Source organism: Rattus norvegicus, chromosome 14, assembly GCF_036323735.1.
Source record: "Rattus norvegicus strain BN/NHsdMcwi chromosome 14, GRCr8, whole genome shotgun sequence".
Taxonomy (NCBI): domain Eukaryota; kingdom Metazoa; phylum Chordata; class Mammalia; order Rodentia; family Muridae; genus Rattus; species Rattus norvegicus.
Genome location: NC_086032.1, coordinates 1,153,504 through 1,171,317, shown reverse-complemented (window position 1 = coordinate 1,171,317; position 17,814 = coordinate 1,153,504). Strand labels below are relative to the sequence as shown.

At 54.9% G+C, this 17,814-nt stretch overlaps 1 protein-coding gene across 1 annotated transcript; it reads left to right on the top strand.

The window, feature by feature from the left end:
- Positions 1 to 4,983: 4,983 nt before the first annotated feature.
- Positions 4,984 to 17,043, top strand: Fgfrl1 (fibroblast growth factor receptor-like 1). The gene is made up of 6 exons (NM_199114.1): positions 4,984 to 5,192; positions 13,365 to 13,637; positions 14,749 to 14,829; positions 14,938 to 15,222; positions 15,302 to 15,655; positions 15,895 to 17,043. The coding sequence occupies exons 1-6, from the start codon at positions 5,126 to 5,128 to the stop codon at positions 16,422 to 16,424; spliced, it is 1,590 nt and encodes a 529-aa protein (NP_954545.1). The 5' UTR covers positions 4,984 to 5,125; the 3' UTR covers positions 16,425 to 17,043.
- The last annotated feature ends 771 nt before the right edge of the window (positions 17,044 to 17,814 follow it).

The window sequence follows — 17,814 nt, the reverse complement described above, 5'->3', positions numbered from 1 at the left end:
TCATAGAAGGTGAGCCAGAAGTAGAGTGAGGGCATAAACTCTCAAAACCTGCCTCCAGTGGAGTATTTGCGATAGAAGGCTGCACCTCTTTGTGATCCTCCCCAAATGGCACCACCAACTGGGGACCAAGTATTCAAACACCTGAACTTATGGAGAGCATTTCTAATTCACGCCACCGCATTCCGTTCCCTGGCCCCCATAAGCCCATGGCTGGCCATATCATGATGCAAAACACATTTAACCCAACTTCCCAACGTTTTTGATATTTAACACTGTTAACCCAGAGTCCCTTCTGAAATTCGAAACAATCTCAGAATCAAAAAGTAATGTTACATTATGTACCCATACGTACGGACGTGCCAACTACAAGGACTTTAATATACATTACCATTCCAAAGGGGGTAGAATGGGGGTGTAGTGGGAAAATGCTGGACCAAAGTAAGGCTGAAGCCTAGTAAGGAAAACTAGATCCTGTAGGTCCGTGTCCAGTGCCGAAGACTTTGGTTTTACAGGGCTTGGACGGCTCAGCTTCTCCAGCTTTGCTGCCTGCAACATACATCTTTTGGGGATGGTTCAAACCCTGCCTGTAACTCTTTTTGACAGAACCCTCATGACTTAGCATCTCCAACATTCTGGGGTTTTCACTGGCACAGCTTCACACAGTGGCCTCTCAGGGCTTTCACAGGATTTCTTCCAAACACTGCCTGGCCTCAGTTGGGAATGAGGCTGCTGTGGACACCCGAGCATGTACCTCCTAGGGGGCCTTCATTTCTGTCGGTCGTGGGCCTGTGAGTATGTTGGCTACGACGTATATCAGATACAGGCTCAGTTCTTCAAGAACCTGTGGAACACTTCCAAAATGGTGGTGCCACATCACACGCTCAGCTAGCACACGTGTCAGTCATGTTGTATTTCCTGCTGCCGTGGGTCTTCATATCGTGATCTTCTATCTTGCCAAGCGCTCATAGTGGAAACAGAAGCGTCCTCACAGTTGGTCCTTTACAAATAGGGAACGTTCTCCCTCCCTCCAATTTGATTTCTCACTTCTTTCTTTTTGTGATGCAGGGTCTCACTGTGTAGCCTACTGTTGCTCTCAAACTCATAACCCTCAGCAAGACATCACAGGGATGCCTCACCCTGCCTTCCTTGGATATTTCCATTGTTTGCAGAGTTTGTGCTATCGCGACTGCATATTTTAAAACTTCATATATGTGGGGCATGGTCACTCCACCCAGCCGTCTTCCTGTGCCTCCTTTGCACAGTTCTGTTGCATTCAAGTCCAGCAACCCTTGCTTTGGCATTTGTCCATCTTAATTTCAGGCACTTAATTCCATACATAGAAATTAGGTTTGTGGTTGCAAGATCCCCGAGCGCCCCCCGCCCCCGACTGTATGCAACATCTCCATTTTCTTTGTAGCATCCCATTTCCATACTCACAGTCTCCCTCTACAGTCCAGGTTGTCCTGCTGTAACTCAGGACCCTTAAGCCTCAGCCTCCTGGGTACTGGGATGACTGACCGCTTCTGACTTTCTGCAACATCTGAAAAACAGAAATAACCACAAAAAGCATGTGATGTTTCTACATTCTCACTCTGCTACCTGTTGTTTCTGGTCAATTTTGAGTGACTGCCCAGCTTCCCCATCTGAGTTATAACTTTCACATTTCCTTTCGTGTTTATACAGGACATCTGGAATTATGCTGAATATTTCTATTTCTGCACATGCTTCTGGGACGTGACTGAGTCACTTGGAAGCTGGGAGATCCTCTGGGTCAAATTTTCACACATCATCAGGAAGGGGCAAAACTACTTGGTCTGAGTGATTCTCCCCCACTTTAACTGAGGAAAGCTTCCTTTTACATTTTAGCTACTCTCACTTGAACTTTGGGGTCTGTCTTGGGCTGCAGAGTTTGAGTAAACCCAGTGTTTCCTAGAATCTCCCACCTTTGTTTTCTCTGACCTTTTTGGAGGCCCTCAGTGTCTGGGTGGGGTTCTCTAAAGTCTCTGGAATTCAGTGGATTTTGTCCTCTTGCCCTCTACCTGTGTCTCACCTGGGCTCTGCTGGGGGCTGGGGGTGGGGGGTTGGCAGTCATCTCCCAAGAGGTGCTGTTTGTCCTTTGTTGCCTGTCTCGTGTGTTCAGTGGCTCCTACATATTTGCCACTGTTGTTTCAGGTGTGAGTGCAAGTCTAATTCCTACTACGTCTCAGTTCTCTGAACATCTTTCTTTGGCATATGCACTTTTCAGCCTCTGCAGCTGATCCTGAGGTATCCTCACAGTAAGGCACACTTCCAGGCAATCACAGAGACTGGTATACCAGGGCTCAGAGAATGAGGACCACAGAGAGTTAGGGACTGCAGGGCTTGATGCTCTGGAGTGGGATTGTCTACACGGAATAGCCAACCGCCTAGGTTTCACTTTTAAAGGGGAGGGCTTGCACTCAATACACTCCGGTTTCGGGTTCCAAAGCGCAGTGAGGCGAGACGAGCCAGGTTCCAAAGCTGCGCAGCGGTTTCCGGACAGCCTGAGTGGATACCCTGTGAGCCCCGGCAGGACGTGGCGGGGCAGGGCGGGGCTGGTAAATTCCCTCCAGAGCAGCCGGACCTATCACCTCCGCCAGGGGGCAGCGTATTCTTTCGCCGGGCCCGGGTAAGGGGTGGAGAGCCTGAGAGGGCAAGCCAAAGGGAACAGGTGCAAGGGGGCGGTCTCCCCAGCAAGGAGCAGATAAGATGAAGGAGGCTGGAGGTGGTGACCAGGGGATTAGGGCCTAGTGGCCAGGCAGGACGGAGGCAAAGGGTAGTGCTTCCCCCTTCCTTGGTTCACCTGTACTGACAACCTATGTCTTTGGACAAGCTTCACTTACCTGTGGTCTCTGCACCATCCCGTCTAACTTCAACCCACTGCCTATTTTTGTCTGCCCATTGGGCTCACCTGCTTTTAACCTCCCCACACTACCAAGGCACCTGGACACACAACTGCCCTTAGCAGCAACACACTGTTATATAGTTCCACATGCTACAACGGCGTCTTCTCACAAAACTTTCTGTGGAGCCAGGACCTACTCAGACTAGCCAGGACCACTCTATCTGTTTTAAATGCTTTCTGTGACCCCCAGTACCAGCCCAAGTCCTCTGGTAGCCTAGAGAAAGTTCTGTGGGCTGCTTCTGAGACAGAGCGTTACAGTTGAGGTGGGTACTTAGACCTTCATGCAGAGGAGGCAAGGTTCACCTCCATTTGCCCATCAGGAGCCCACACTGGCCCAGAAACAGAATTTGGGGCTCGGAACACTAGGGTATTCCTAAGTTTCATTTTTCTCTGAAGGGTTAGAGAAGAAAAGCTGTTTGGATCGGGAGTGGTCTCTTGGGAATGGAGTGCTACTGAGACCTGCTGAGGCTACTGGGGCCTCAAAAATTATGGAATTTATGTTGAGAAAACTGGGAAGACCCATGTTTTGATGAGTTTTGGCTCTGGTGAGTGAGGGTAGGCAGGAAGCTGTGGGGTAGCTGGTGGGGTCACTCAGGTAAGAATGCAGGGGATGGATCGGAGAGCTGCTGAAAGGAGCTGGTGAGGCTTGGGAAATTCACCAATCTTTCTGCTTGATGGGTGCAGGAGCACAGCAAGGCACCTGCTAATAAGTAGCAAAGACAAAAGGGTGTGTTGACTTATTACCTATGTCCTATGATTATTATCACAAAGCTGGTGAGGTGCAGAGAAGCCTCTAGGTGGGCCATAGGACCCTACCCTAAGGTCACTAAGTACAACTAGATGCTTAAGTCAAGGCTTCATTGGACCTCAGCACTAGAGACGCCCCCCCCCCCCCACCCCCGGACCCCGCCCTCCACCCTCCGCCTCAAACTAGAGCAGCACAGCGGCCTCTACTCACAAAAGCTGTAAGGTTTGTGGACTTAAAGCCCAGTAGTAATTTGGGCGTCTATCTCCCTTGCTCCTGTTTAAAGACAGGATTGGAGACTGTGCAGTAACGGCCAGCTCTGGGGGCCAGAGCCCTGGCTGGTGCAGATACGGAGTGGGCTCAGCGGCCATCAGCTGGTCTTCAGGCTAGCGGGACCGCGCGTTTCCAGAGTACAGGGGCGGGGGCGCGGCGAGGCTGGGCCGACTGGGCGCGCTCCGGGGAGCCGCGGGCCTGAAGGGCCGAAGCACTGCGAGGGTTAAGCTTCGAGCCTGGCGGGCACGTGTGCGGATTGGAGCAAAGTTTCGGGGAGGGGCGGGGAACGGGGCGGACTGGGGCTCTCAGATTGGCCGGAAGTTGTGCGGGGCGGAGCTCAGGGCTGCTCCGCGCTCGCTCCGGGAGAGTTGACAAAGCCCCGCAGGGAAGGACGCCTCGCGGCGCGGCGCCCCGGGCCCCTTGCCCTGCCGCCCCTCTTCCCGGCCCGCGCCTAGTCCCGCCGTTTATCCGCGCGGACAGCGCGCCCCGCGCCCCAGCCCGGCCCCAGCCTCCAGCGCCCAGGTAGCGCCGCCCCGCCCAGGCCGGGCCCGGGGGCGCGGGGGGCGGGATGCGGCGCCCGGGGCAGCGATGACCGCGTCGCGCTGCTCAGGGGCCCAGGTCTGATCCTGTTGCCTGCTGCGCGCCCCCGCTCTGATCTCTATCGAGGTGAGCCGGACTGTATGTCCGCGACCCCCGGAGGGAGGACTGGAATGGGTAGGAGTGCGGGGCGCGAAGGGCAGGGCCGCGATCACTGTGCGGGGCGGGAGCCCGGCTCGCGCCGTAGCTGATCCTGTGGGGCCCGCGGCCCTGCCCCGCGCCCCGCCCCCGCTTGAGCCCCACGTGGGCCCCCCAGCGCAAATTTGTCCGCTAATGGCGCAGGCGATTATCTGCGGGCCCCTCGGTGTTGTGTGTCCCTCGGGCAGGGCCCGAGTTACAAGCGCCAGGAATCCAGACGGTGTTTGGAGAGGGGGCGGCGGGGGCGGCTGGTAATTAGTGTAAACCCTTTGTCTGCCTTTGATACGCTCAGCGTCTACGCGCCTCGCTTCCTTTGCCTGGAGCTCGGCGCCGAGGGGGGCCGGACCCTGGCTCTGTGGCCGCGACCTGGGTCTTGCGGGCCTGAGCCCTGAGTGGCGTCCAGTCCAGCTCCCAGTGACCGCGCCCCTACTAGAGGTCCGAACGGCGAGATGACGCGGAGCCCCGCGCTGCTGCTGCTGCTATTGGGGGCCCTCCCGTCGGCTGAGGCGGCGCGAGGTGAGTCCTGGCGCCCAGTCTGGCGCTCTGGCCTCTGCAGCGCCGCCCCTTTCCCACCAGCCCTGAACCCTGCCACAGTGCCCGCCTGGCACACTCCTTCCCTCCCTGTCTGCCCCATCGCTGCGGTTCCCCACCCCTGGTCCTTGACTCGGAGTACTGCCGGCTTTACGCGCTTTCTTTACCTCACTCTTGGGGTTACCTACTCACACTCAGAATATCCCCAGCCCACCCTCTTTGGCTGACGTCTCACCTAAAGGGCCCCCAGAATCATTTGACTTGTTGGCCTTATCTAGGTCGTTTCCAGGGTGGGCTCATAATCTTGCATACACAGACTTTCAGGTGCATATCTAGGTGGAGAGCAGGTGGTTGTCGCCCCCCTCCCCAGATTCTTGGGGAGTGGAATCCTTGTGGCCGAAGAAAACCTGAGTCCCTGGGAACTTATAGAGACTTGAATAGTGTCTAACTGAATATGGAGGACATTGGTGACATCTTGGTGATTGGAGCTCACTCTGACCCAGTCCTCAGCTGACCCAACTCCGGGACCCTCCGCTTTCTATTACAGGTAGCATAGTCTATCATCTGGGAGCCCCCCAGACCACAGGGCATCACTGTACAATGAAGGTCGGACGAGACTTGAAGATCTTAGACCACAGGGTCACACACTGTTGTCGCAGGACACACCACACTATGGTTTGGATACAGCTTCACCCACCTTCTGTTCTGCGGGGAGCTCTGCCCTAGCCCTAGCCCTAGCAAAGGGCATCCAGAACTGATGGGCGATACGTGCCCATGGATTTTTGGCCACCGCGTTCTAGTGTCACGGGGCACAGGGCTGGGCTCCCCTATGGTTAGGCAGGACTAATGGCCAGGCGGGCCCTTTGGGTGTGTCGTCCACTCAGGACTGTCCTTGCTCTGTCCACCAGTCCTCTGAGGCTTCGCATCTCCTCCCCCCGCCACCAGCGCGGGCGCACCGAGCCCAACCTGGCCTTATATGGCCACGTTTGGTGTTGGGCAGCGGGGCGGCGGCCCAGGTGGGCCTTATGCCACCATAACCCCCCCTCTTCTGCTTGGGGACTGGCTGGCTGGAGGGTGGGGGCTGTCCAGGCACAGCTGGGCTGGACAGTGTCCTGGGCATGTAGGCACTTGGGCCATGCTGGGTGAGTTGTCTCTTCACCTCCCCCCCCCCCCCCGCCCCCCAACTGGTGGCCCAGTCTTTGATTGCTCTTTTATCTGTTTGGATACACCCCATCCCTGCACCTGCCTCCTCTCTGGCTGCTCAGCAAAGGAGGCTCTGAGGGCCTCTCTGCCCTGCCATGATCACTGGCTGGACCTTCAGGCTGATTGATGGGTGGCAGTGGGCAGCAATGCTACCTTTCTGTTGATGGTCCTAGAGGGGCCTTTGTCTCCTTTGGCCACAGTCTTGGGACTTTGCCTTGTATCTGGCCCCGGCTGTGCTAGTGAAGGCCTCTGGCCAGCACTATGGAGCTGGAGAGAGCTACCTTCCAAGGCTAAGGGCCCTGTGGTTGGGGTGGAAGAATGGCGTTTCCTGAATTATGCTGACTTCTCCCTTCAGGCCCAATCTGGACTGGAGGGGCAAAGCTATTCCAAAATGCATTCCTGCTCCACTGGTTCTTCCCGTGAGTAGGCCCAATTTCCAGCTTAAGTCGGGCTAAAGAACTGCATGTAGGGTTCGGGCTGTTTCGAAAGCTATTTCCCTGGGGTGTCCCAGTTTTTGGAATCTGTACATCTCTAGATTGGGATCATATTTTAAGAGTTCCCCTTTGCCCAAAGTTTCACAATACAGTGAATTTGCCTTAAATTCACTCCCCCCCCTTGAAAAAAGAGAAGTTTCGGTTTAGTCCATTCTGTTTCTCCCAGTTAGAATGTGAGTTTCAGAACAGAATACCGTTCTCAAAGATAAGTCTTAAAGTGAAGTGTCACCCCTGAACTTCTGTGAGGATGACTTCAGAACCAGCCTCTGAGCAGCCAGCATAGGTTTCTTTTCTGTCTTTTGGACCCAGCCTTTGGGTTTGGAGGGAGCTGGCCCTTGATGGACATTTGGGGTGCCTGCCACGACTGTCTAGTGCTGCAGTTTGCCCAGAGTACCATGTTGTAGAGAAGCATGTGCATGTGGTGCTGTGGAGATGATGGTTGGCCATTTGTGTGGAGCTGACCCTGGCTTTTAAACAGCCTGTAGGAGGCCTCTCCTCTTCACAGGCTGTGTCCGATCAGAGTGTGGCTGGAGTGAGGTAGATGCTGGGGAGCCAGGCCTAGCCCCTGTGAGGTAGGGATGTGGGCCAGCCTCCCATTCACATCTGGGGCCCTATTCCTGGAAGGGAAAATAAATCACTGTCCCCCTGGGGGTGGGGAGGGAGCCGTGAACAAAGTCGCCTTTGGCTCGGCCTGGAAATACCGACCACAGGCTTCTTTATCCTTTGTGCAGGATCAATGGGCCTCTGGGCTCTCAGAGTTGCCTTTCAGTCAGCCTGCCCTGTGCTATGGCCCTTACTAGGGAAATGTTGGTTTTTCCCCAGCCGAGGCCTCTAGTCTCTGGTTTTCCTGGCCTTGGCTCAGTCTTTGCTGGTAATGCTGGGGGCAGTTGGCTTTGGTCCAACAGCCTCATTTTCCCTCCTGGCCACCTGCCCTCTGTATAGCTAGGGTCTGATGCTTGGCCCATGGTGGCCTCTTCCCCCTCTCTTTGCCTTAATGTGGTGAGCGTACAGGGGGTGAGGTGTATCTAAGCCCCTGTTCTCATACTTCATAGGTACCTCCTTCTGCTTGCTGCTTGCTCTTCTAACCAGTACTCAAGGTAGAGGAGAGCAAGGGGTTCCTGAGAATGGGGTAGGGGGAGCTAAGAGCCCCAGGCTGGGGTGCAGACAGAGTAGGCTCATGGTGGACATCGTCTGGGCTGGCCTAGGTGAGGTGGAAGGTAGACAGAAGATGCTTGCCATTAGGAAGCTGCAAAAAGCAAGAGATTCCCACTGAGCAGGAAGGACAGCTCCTCGTTCCACCAGGAGTTTATGTCCTGAGAGATGTGTATGAGCTGCCAGGGGCCTCTAGTAGTAGGTGGGAAAGGGGCCATATGCTGTTCTGGCTCCGGTGCGGCGTTGGACAGTAGGGGAAGGTTACAGCTGTTGACTGTCCAGGTGCCCTGTAGGAAGCTGGGGACACCAGGCCAGAGCCTTCCTTGCAGCCTATGTTCCAGCTTCTGGGGGTAGTGGCATGGCATGGGCTGAGGCTTGGAGTCACACATTGCTGAGGGCAACTGGGACCCCTGGCTTGGAGCCCTCACATCCTCAACTCTGTCCCTAAGAAATCTGTGTCAGCAGTGGTGTGGGCTGTTGGGTGGGTTCGCCGGACTGGTTTAGGCAGTCCAAACATCCCGCCAGTCTTTGTTGGGGCTAGGTGGATAGCATATTGCCTCAGGAGCTTTGGGTTCAGGAGATAGCCTTATTTTGATAGTTTTTGAGGCATTGGGTACTTCCAGGAGCAGAGTTAGGCCTTCCTCAGAGATAGGGGCCTGCTGGGTGTCCTAACGTAATGCTAGCTCTTGGCCCAACAAGCTAGTGTTTGTGAGAAGAGGGTCAGGTGTTGGATGTCCAGGAGAGTCCCCCTCAGTGGGTCCTGAGGTAGTCACTCTCTATGGATGGTGTGCATGTGGTTCCTATAGGGCTGTGGCCTTATCTGATGACACCCATGCTTGGTGGATCAGGGAGTGTCTAGGAGCTAGCAATGTACTGATGTGGCAGCTGAGGTATTTCAGAGAGAGGAACAGATCTGGGGGACCAGGCAGTGCCTCCAAAGAACCCTCTCCCCTACATCCTTCTGGCCTGCCTAATTGCTGCTGCTGGGTGAAGGACAAGCCAGCTCTACTAACCAGCTTGTTGGAGCATGGCGTCTCTTTGAGGTGCCTAGATGGCCTGGTGTATGGGATAGCCACTCACCTGGGTCCTGTCAATCTGCTGCAGAGCCTAGGGATCTGGCCCTGGGGTACCTTCAGTTAGTTGCCAAGCTCCTAGTCCTCTCACAGTACTGGGTCTGTGTGTCATTGGCCACAATTGTTCGTGTGTGTGTGTGTGTGTGTGTGTGTGTGTGTGTGTCCATGCAGTTAAGCACCTTCAAGGATCTTAGTCTCAAGACAAAGCCTGGCCCAGAACACCTAGTGGGCAGTTGGGCCTTTTGACTGTCACCTATCTATGCTCTTTTCTCTTGAAAGGCATCTCTGTCATTTCCTGGGCTTTGGCCTCCTAGCAGTGTTGGCCCTAGAGGACTGTCTGGATTTATCACCTGTCCCTGTCCTGGGGCTCCAGCTGTGAGGACTGTGGGATATATGTCCTCACAGCCAGGGGCTAGGGCAGTGTCTTGGTAGGGGTGTGTCATACCAGTCATAGAAAACTCATTATCTGTTAGGCCCATGACTATTGGATGGGTGCCTTGAGATTCTACTTGGGATAGCTCCTATTGTAGTCTCTCCCGGGTCTTGGAGCAAGGTGTCCAAGGTGAGCCTGTTCTGCTCCTTTGTGGTTGAGGCTCTCCACACCATTCTCGGAGTCCCCTAGTTAATCACTTTGCATCTCCAGGAGAAGGTTCCCTCTGAACTAGCTGACCAACCCCACAGCCAACCTTACTGCCTGGCCAGAGGATTCCTTTCAGGCCGGAAATTCCTAGGGCCATGCAGGCCTCACAAGGGCCAAGCTAGGCCTGAGCTGGCCAGGTGTTCTCACACTTTGTCCAGGGTCAGTTGCTAGCTCGTGCGTAGACCAGCCCTTTGAGGAGGGGAGTTCAGGTCAACAGGCCTAGCTTTCAGCTGTTCCTGTCTGACTTCTCAGGCTCCAGGCCTGACACTTCGTGCATTTCCCACTATAGTCCCCAGCCTGGTATCTAGACCTGACACTGACCGCACCTTCAGGTTATGAACTTGTACACAGACTGTGCCTCCTGTAGAAGGTTCCCATGCTGTCTCCTCCTGGATTGATGCTTCGTCTCACCTAGCTGGGACTGTATGGGTGTTTCAGAGGTGTGGGCATGACTGTCTTAGCTGTAGAAGTTATAGAAAGACCAGAAGCTGGTATAGCTCCTTCCTTGGTCTGGGACCTTCACATCATGTTGGGCTTTCTTAGGCCCCTGGCATTCCTGAAGGAGCCAGCCTGGGTAGGCTGGTCAGATGAGCCTATTAGAAGTTCAGGCCTCAGCCTCTGCCCAGAACTGTCCCCCCTGCAGCTATCCTAAGGTGGAGTGTGGGGCAATGTCCCCATTGCCCTTGAGTTTCAAGTCCTTAGTTTCCTCACTGGCTGAGTAGGGTAGATGGCTGTCCAGGTAGAACAAAGGGGGCTGTGTTTCCTGAGTTAAATATAGATCCAAGGTGGCCATATTATGGCCCAAATTCCCAGAATTCTAGGGGCTGGGCTTTCTGCAGGGGGTGGGGGTGGGGTAGAGGTGGTCCTTATGTAGGCCTCTGTAACAAGCCTGGGAGCCCAACCCCAGAGTGGGGTACAGTAGAACCTAGTTGGGGGCAGGGCTGGCAGGATACTGTTTGCTTTAGGATAAGGCAGGCTCCTCTGGCCTGCCTGTCGCCAGCCTGTCCCCCAGCAGTATGTGCAGGCAGGCCCCAAGGGCTAAGCTTCCGGCCATCTGGCAGTTACTTAGCCCTGTCCCTCAGCAGTGGTCATAGCAGGGCTCCCGCCTCCTGGTGCCCCCTCCTCTAAGCCTTTCTTCCTCTGAGGCCAGGAGGAGGAGTGCTTCCTAGTGGCACAGTGAGGCTAGGTTTCTCTGAGGATCTCCCTATGTGGTGTAGGGAGATAGATTAGTTTGACCTTTGGGCATTCCCCAGGTATGCCTCCAGAACACCTCCAGGCAACTGATTATATGTGTGTCTGCTTGCATGTATGGGTCTGTCTGTGAGGCTTCAGAAACCAGGTTGGTTGGGGACCCTGGAGTCAGGCAGAGCTTAGCCAGTTTCTCATTGACCTGAAGCTTGGGGGGCACTGTGAGTAGTGGGGTTTCAGACAGTGACAGGTGGCAGGCAGAGTTTGCTTGGGAATGGGGCTGAGACTTATGAAGGTATAGGGAAGAGATCTCAGGAGGCTCATGTAATGAGCGCCCAGCAGACTTTCATGCTGTAAGCTGGATGCAGGAGAACCTAGGGACAACTCTGTTTGGATTGACCTTCTGCCCTGCCTTAGGCGGTCTATGAGCAGAACAGATTAGGGGAGAGGTGGACTGGCAGCCCTCTTCTACCTCTGCTCTTTCCCTTTCTAGGGACTTCCCTTTCATGAAGGGAAGTAAGGAAGAAGGCTAATGTTGAGATCTCAGTTGGTGGCAGTTTTGGGCCCAGGGGAACTGAGTGGAACTTGGAGAAGAGGGTCTCAGAAAGATGGGAAAGGAGAGGTGTGGGAGGACCCTTCCTCTGTGGCTCCCTGCCCTGTTGAACAGGAATGCTGCCCTTGGATTTAAACTGGGAGACATGGCCCCTCCCCTTGGCTGACTCCCCACCTCCCCCATCCTTAAAGTCTGTGTTAGTGCTTCAGAGTAGGCCCTGATGCAGCCTCTGGGAGTCTGAAGGCATCCACAGAAACATGCCTGGGCTGTAGGTGGCCACAGAACTAGGGCTACTGCATGCTGAGGAAGCACCAGCTGCTTATAATAAACACATGTGCCCCCCAGGCCGTATTGCATGGCCACTGAGTTTGCCCAGATGGCCTGGGGCACCATTGTGCTTATTCAACCTCGACTGCTCTGCCCAGGACCATCCTGGCTCGAGTCACTTGATGTGCTAGGCAGGTACTCCTCATCGACAGATAAGAAATGTGACGTATGGGTGGGCATAGGACTACAGATGACTCTCTTTGTTCAGAGGTGACCTTGTGACAACCTCGTGCAGTGGCTGCAGTTCCCACCCTTTCACCCTCCCCCGTGAAAGCACTGTTCCTGCAGCCCTACACCTTTCTGGTTCCTGCAGGCTATGAATACTCTGTGTTCACCCTCCCAGCCAGGTGGTCACTTGCTACCTGCAACCCCAAGTCAAGAGTTACCTTGATGGTTGGGACTGAGAAGGATGCTTGATGTGGGTTGGTGATGTTGGGGGTGTGTTTCTGATGGCTAGAGTTGTGGGTTCCAGGAATTGGCCTTTTTCCAGGATGGTGGTCTTGAGCCTCTGTTATGAGTCCCTCCTATGAGGGAAGGCTGTCTCCTAAGGTCAGGCCACCTCTCAGGTATGACCTAGGGTCTGTCACCTACATGGATAGGACCCAGCAGGTTCTTCCTTATGAAACAGATTTTCTGAATGAAATTCAGATAAGGTACCAAGTGCCTCTGCCTTGCCCTTGCTGGGATCCTGTTTATCCCAGGCAGCCCTCTAAGATTCAGACCCTCAGGATACTTGTTCTCTGACCCCATAGCCTTGGTATTGTATCCCAGTGAGCTCTAGCCACTGATAGGCTATGGCCCCTGGGACTGCTGACAGCCCTGAGTAAATTCTGTCCATGAAGTCAGATGCAGAGCACACGGATAGAACAACCATTTGTACATGGGTGCATACATATCTGTGCCCATAGGGCACCCTCGCTGATGGGCAGATGTATAGGCAGTGAGTGCTGGCAGACATACACCTAGCTGTTTACCCTGGGTGGTTCCTCCTGCTGACCCATTTCCATCTGAAACAGGTGTAGGGTGGCTGTCCCTTCCCTGGGCCTGACCAATCTGGGATGACGAAGGGTCAGGTGTGATACGATGTGCAGCAGGAACAAGATATCTTGTGAGGCTATGTGTATAGAGAAAGAAGCCAGCCAAAAATCTACCCTGTTGTCCTGTTCCTGGGCCCCTTCTTTCTGACTAGTGAGCGTATAGTTCTCTCTGGTGAGACAAAAGGATATCCCTGTTTTCTTGGTTTGAAAATTTCAAAGTATTATTGAGTCCTGTGTCCCGACCCCTCTGGCCTCTCCATTCTCCTCCTCGGGGAGTCTGCCTGCTATGGTGATGCTAAGCAAGCTTCCTGGGATTGACACAGTGGGATGTGTTGGACATAGGCTACTGTGGTTGGGAAATAAGGTTTATGTTTTGGGGCCTCTGCCGTGCCAGGCAGACTTCTTCAGTGGAGTCCAGGTAGGGTTTCACTGTGTCAAGCCTTTACTCCCCTCATGTGTTCCCCCATCAAAGCCCTCTTAACTTTTGCAGGACCCCCAAGAATGGCAGACAAAGTGGTCCCACGGCAGGTGGCCCGCCTGGGCCGCACTGTGCGGCTACAGTGCCCAGTGGAGGGGGACCCACCACCGTTGACCATGTGGACCAAAGATGGCCGCACGATCCACAGTGGCTGGAGCCGCTTCCGTGTGCTGCCCCAGGGGCTGAAGGTGAAGGAGGTGGAGGCCGAGGATGCCGGTGTTTATGTGTGCAAGGCCACCAATGGCTTCGGCAGCCTCAGCGTCAACTATACTCTCATCATCATGGGTCAGTTGGCATGGGGATCAGAGATTACAGTGGGGCCAAAATTGGCTGGGCACAAAGTGTACAGCAGACACACCTGGATCGTCCTCCCCTGCTTGTTTGGCTTATACCAAATCAACCTGGACAAGATCAGGAGGGTCCCCCTGTACCTATTCCCAGCCTGGATCCTAGGGCAGCCAAGGCCCCCTTGCCACTGGGCCAGCCGAGGGCCTTTGCTTCCAGGTGGCAGAAATGGATTGAGGGGGGATGGGTAGCTCAGGCAGTGGTTCCACTGGAGAGCTGCTGGGTGGGGTAGGGTGGAGTGGGCTGAGGACTTGGCAGTGCAAGCCTTGGCAGCCATGACTTTGAGGCTCAGGTTTCAGAGTTCAGAGGGGCCGCAAGAAGTGAATGGCCTTGTTCTTTTCTGTCCCTGGGGCCCAGTCAATAGGGAATGGGCAGGTGTCTTGGGTGACACACCCTCCACACACTGGTAGCAGACATGGCCCATCTTCTTTCTTGGGCTCTCTAGTGCGGGGCCCTCGGCCTGGCTGATTCTCCTTGCAGTGGAGGTCTAAGGTAGTGTCCTGGGACAGCCTGGTCCTTGGTCCCAGGCTGGGTGGAAGAGGCGGCTGTCATAGGGCAGTAAGGGGGACATTCCTTATCACATCCTGCCCCTCCCCCATCACTGCCCAGGACAGGCCTCAAGGCCTTCTCTGGGTTTGGAATGGGAATATTACGGCTGTCCACCCTCCCCACCCCCATCCTTTCAAAGAGGATGATGACCAGGCGGTATGTAAGCCATGTCTCTGCACCAAGCACTCGGCCCCTTGATGTGGGCTAGGGTTACTGCAGCTGCTGGCTGGGCCTGGCCCCCTCCTCGTGAGCCCTGCAGACCCCCCGGAGCCGGGGTGGGGGGTGGTTCTTCAGTCCCACCATGCCTATCAGGGTCACCTGCACCCCGGGAGGGGGCTGGCAGGCAGCCCTTGCCCAGCTGTCCCCTGAATCCTGACATGTGGCTGTGTCCATGGCCTTTTCTTGGGTTCTAGGACTGTCTCAGTCAGGGCATGTTAGGTGCCCTGATGAGGGGTTCCCCTGTACCCCTCACCTGGCCTCCTTATTACTTATTTCTCTACAGATGACATTAGTCCAGGGAAGGAGAACCCTGGACCAGGTGGCTCTTCTGGGGGCCAGGAAGACCCAGTCAGCCAGCAGTGGGGTGAGTATGGGGTAGGGAGACTCTGTGTGCTTGGAACAGGGCAGTGCTGTGCTCCTGGTATCCTCACACAGCCTTTCCTACTGACCTTGATGCTGCCCCGCCCCACAGCACGGCCTCGCTTCACACAGCCCTCCAAGATGAGGCGCCGAGTGATTGCACGGCCCGTGGGTAGCTCTGTGCGGCTCAAGTGTGTGGCCAGTGGGCACCCACGGCCTGACATCATGTGGATGAAGGATGACCAGACCTTGACACGTCTAGAGGCCAGTGAACACAGAAAGAAGAAGTGGACGCTGAGCTTGAAGAACCTGAAGCCTGAAGACAGTGGCAAGTACACGTGCCGTGTATCCAACCGGGCAGGTGCCATCAACGCCACCTACAAAGTGGATGTAATCCGTGAGTGGCGGGCCTGTGGTAGGACAGGGGCCTGTGGTGCCTAAAGCTGTGCTGATGTGTTTGTTTGTCCCTGGCGTAGAGCGTACTCGTTCCAAGCCTGTGCTCACGGGGACACACCCTGTGAACACAACGGTGGACTTCGGTGGGACAACGTCCTTCCAGTGCAAGGTGCGCAGCGACGTGAAGCCTGTGATCCAATGGCTAAAGCGGGTGGAGTACGGCTCTGAGGGTCGCCACAACTCCACCATTGATGTGGGTGGCCAGAAGTTTGTGGTGTTGCCCACGGGTGATGTGTGGTCACGGCCTGACGGCTCCTACCTCAACAAGCTGCTCATCTCTCGGGCCCGCCAGGATGATGCTGGCATGTACATCTGCCTGGGTGCAAACACCATGGGCTACAGTTTCCGTAGCGCCTTCCTCACTGTATTACCAGGTATGTGTGGGCTGCCCACTCCATAGTCGCTCTCAGTCCCTATTACTGGTCTGGGCTGTCCTTGGGCTCCCCAGTGTCCATCCGGCAGGTGGGGGCTCCCTATCCTTTCCCCTTCCTTGTGGGTTATCCTTGCCTTTTGGGGAGTCCAGGGGCACTATCCTCGTAGTTCACACTTGGGTTGGCTGTTCCATTTGTACAGGACATTCCATCCCTACTCTTCTCCTTGATCTTCCTTGCAGACCCCAAACCTCCAGGGCCTCCTGTGGCTCATTCATCCTCAACCACCAGCCTGCCGTGGCCTGTGGTGATCGGCATCCCAGCAGGTGCTGTCTTCATCCTAGGCACGGTGTTGCTCTGGCTTTGCCAGACTAAGAAGAAGCCATGTGCCCCTGCATCCACACTTCCTGTGCCTGGGCATCGTCCCCCAGGGACATCCCGAGAACGCAGTGGTGACAAGGACCTGCCCTCATTGGCTGTGGGCATATGTGAGGAGCATGGATCCACCATGGCCCCCCAGCACATCCTGGCCCCAGGCTCAACTGCCGGCCCCAAGCTGTACCCTAAGCTGTACACAGATGTGCACACGCACACGCATACGCACACATGCACACACACGCTCTCATGTGGAGGGCAAGGCTCATCAGCACCAGCATGTCCACTATCAGTGCTAAATACAGCCAATCTCCAAGCACTGTGTCCCGAGGTGGGCGTATGGGGGCCAAGGCAGCAGGTTGGGAGGATTGAGAACAATGGAGGAAGAGTATCTTAGGGTGCCCTGCGTGCAGTAGGCACTCACAAGCTTGGCCATATAGGTGGATGGATGTACTACCAGATGAACCGACAGCCAGACCCACACGCACATATTTAAAGTGTAAATGTGTGCACACGTGCACACACAACCTGAGAAACCTCCAGGAGGATTTATGGTGTGACTTTGTAGTGACATGTAGCGATGGCTAGTTGAAGGACGACTCTCCCTCAAGTCTTAGTGGTCATGGCCACTTCCCCACCCCCTACCCACCTGTGCTCCTGCCCTCCATGGTGTACCTGGTGTACCTCCATGTGCCCTGGGTGTCCAGGAGCCTACCAGCAACCTGACTGGGGTGAGCTGTGCAGCCATGCCTGGAGGTTTGAGCCACACGCCCCTTGCTAGAGAGAAGGGCCTCGATATTTATATTTAAGAATGAAATAATATTAATAATAATGTAAGGAGGGCTGGGACACAGGAATTCTGGCCTTCCCTGGGGCCTGGGACCTGCCTGGCCTTGTGGTTACATTGGGTATCCTCACTGTCCATGGCTGCCTGGTCTCTGTAATTTTATATAGAGTTTGAGCTGAAGCCTCGTATATTTAATTTATTTTGTTAAACAAGAAAGTGCCTCCTTTTTCTCCTTCTGGTGTTTTTATCCGGGGTTGGTTTGTGTGTGTAGTTGCCAGTGAGCACATATATTTGCTCACTTTTGTGTCTTCTCACATATATGCACTAATGTGTTTGTGTGCACACAAGTGCTGGCTTCCATGTATCCACACGTACTGATACTGTGCCTGTGTGTCTTTCCTTTAGGAAAGTGCCTGCCTTTTCTTGCCTCCAGGCTTTGTCTCCAGTGGGACCTTGGGTGTCTGAGCTTCATGGTGTGCCAGGAGTGGCTGCAGCCAGCTGGTGGGGTGAGGTGTTTGTGCACCACTCTGGGGCCTGTTTGGAGTGCTGTCGTGCACACCTAACTGAGTATTCTCCCTCTGTTCTGTGCATGACCCTGCCTCTAGCTGGGAGCCTACTCTTCGTTGTTCCATTTTATGTGGCCTCAGCAGGCTCAGCCCCAGGTCACAGTAACCTCTTTGCTCAGGGTTCCAGCTGAGTGTCTCTCAGGTACTCCTATGGTGATAATGGGTAGTTGTTCTTTTCCACTGGGGAAACCGAGGCTCCGGTTCACCTAGCGTTCTTGGAGGCTGGGGTGTCTGTCCCATGTTCAGAACTCCCTAAGGCACACAGGGCTGGGCATATATCTCAGCGGTAGCATGTTTGTCTAATATGTGGGAAGTCCGTTCAGTCTCCAGTATCATATGCATGCATGTATAAAAATCCCATATGCACGATCCAGCAAGGTATTGGTGCAAGGGTCCTGCCATGGTTCTAAGAGCTTTTCCCTGAGAGTTGTTGC

Bases quoted from the DNA above. Each gene is read 5' to 3' on its own strand.
- Fgfrl1 (NM_199114.1), top strand. From the start codon at position 5,126: ATGACGCGGAGCCCCGCGCTGCTGCTGCTGCTATTGGGGGCCCTCCCG. The intron at 13,638-14,748 runs GTCAGTTGGCAT...ATTTCTCTACAG, and splicing joins CTATACTCTCATCATCATGG to ATGACATTAGTCCAGGGAAG. The intron at 14,830-14,937 runs GTGAGTATGGGG...CCCGCCCCACAG, and splicing joins CCCAGTCAGCCAGCAGTGGG to CACGGCCTCGCTTCACACAG.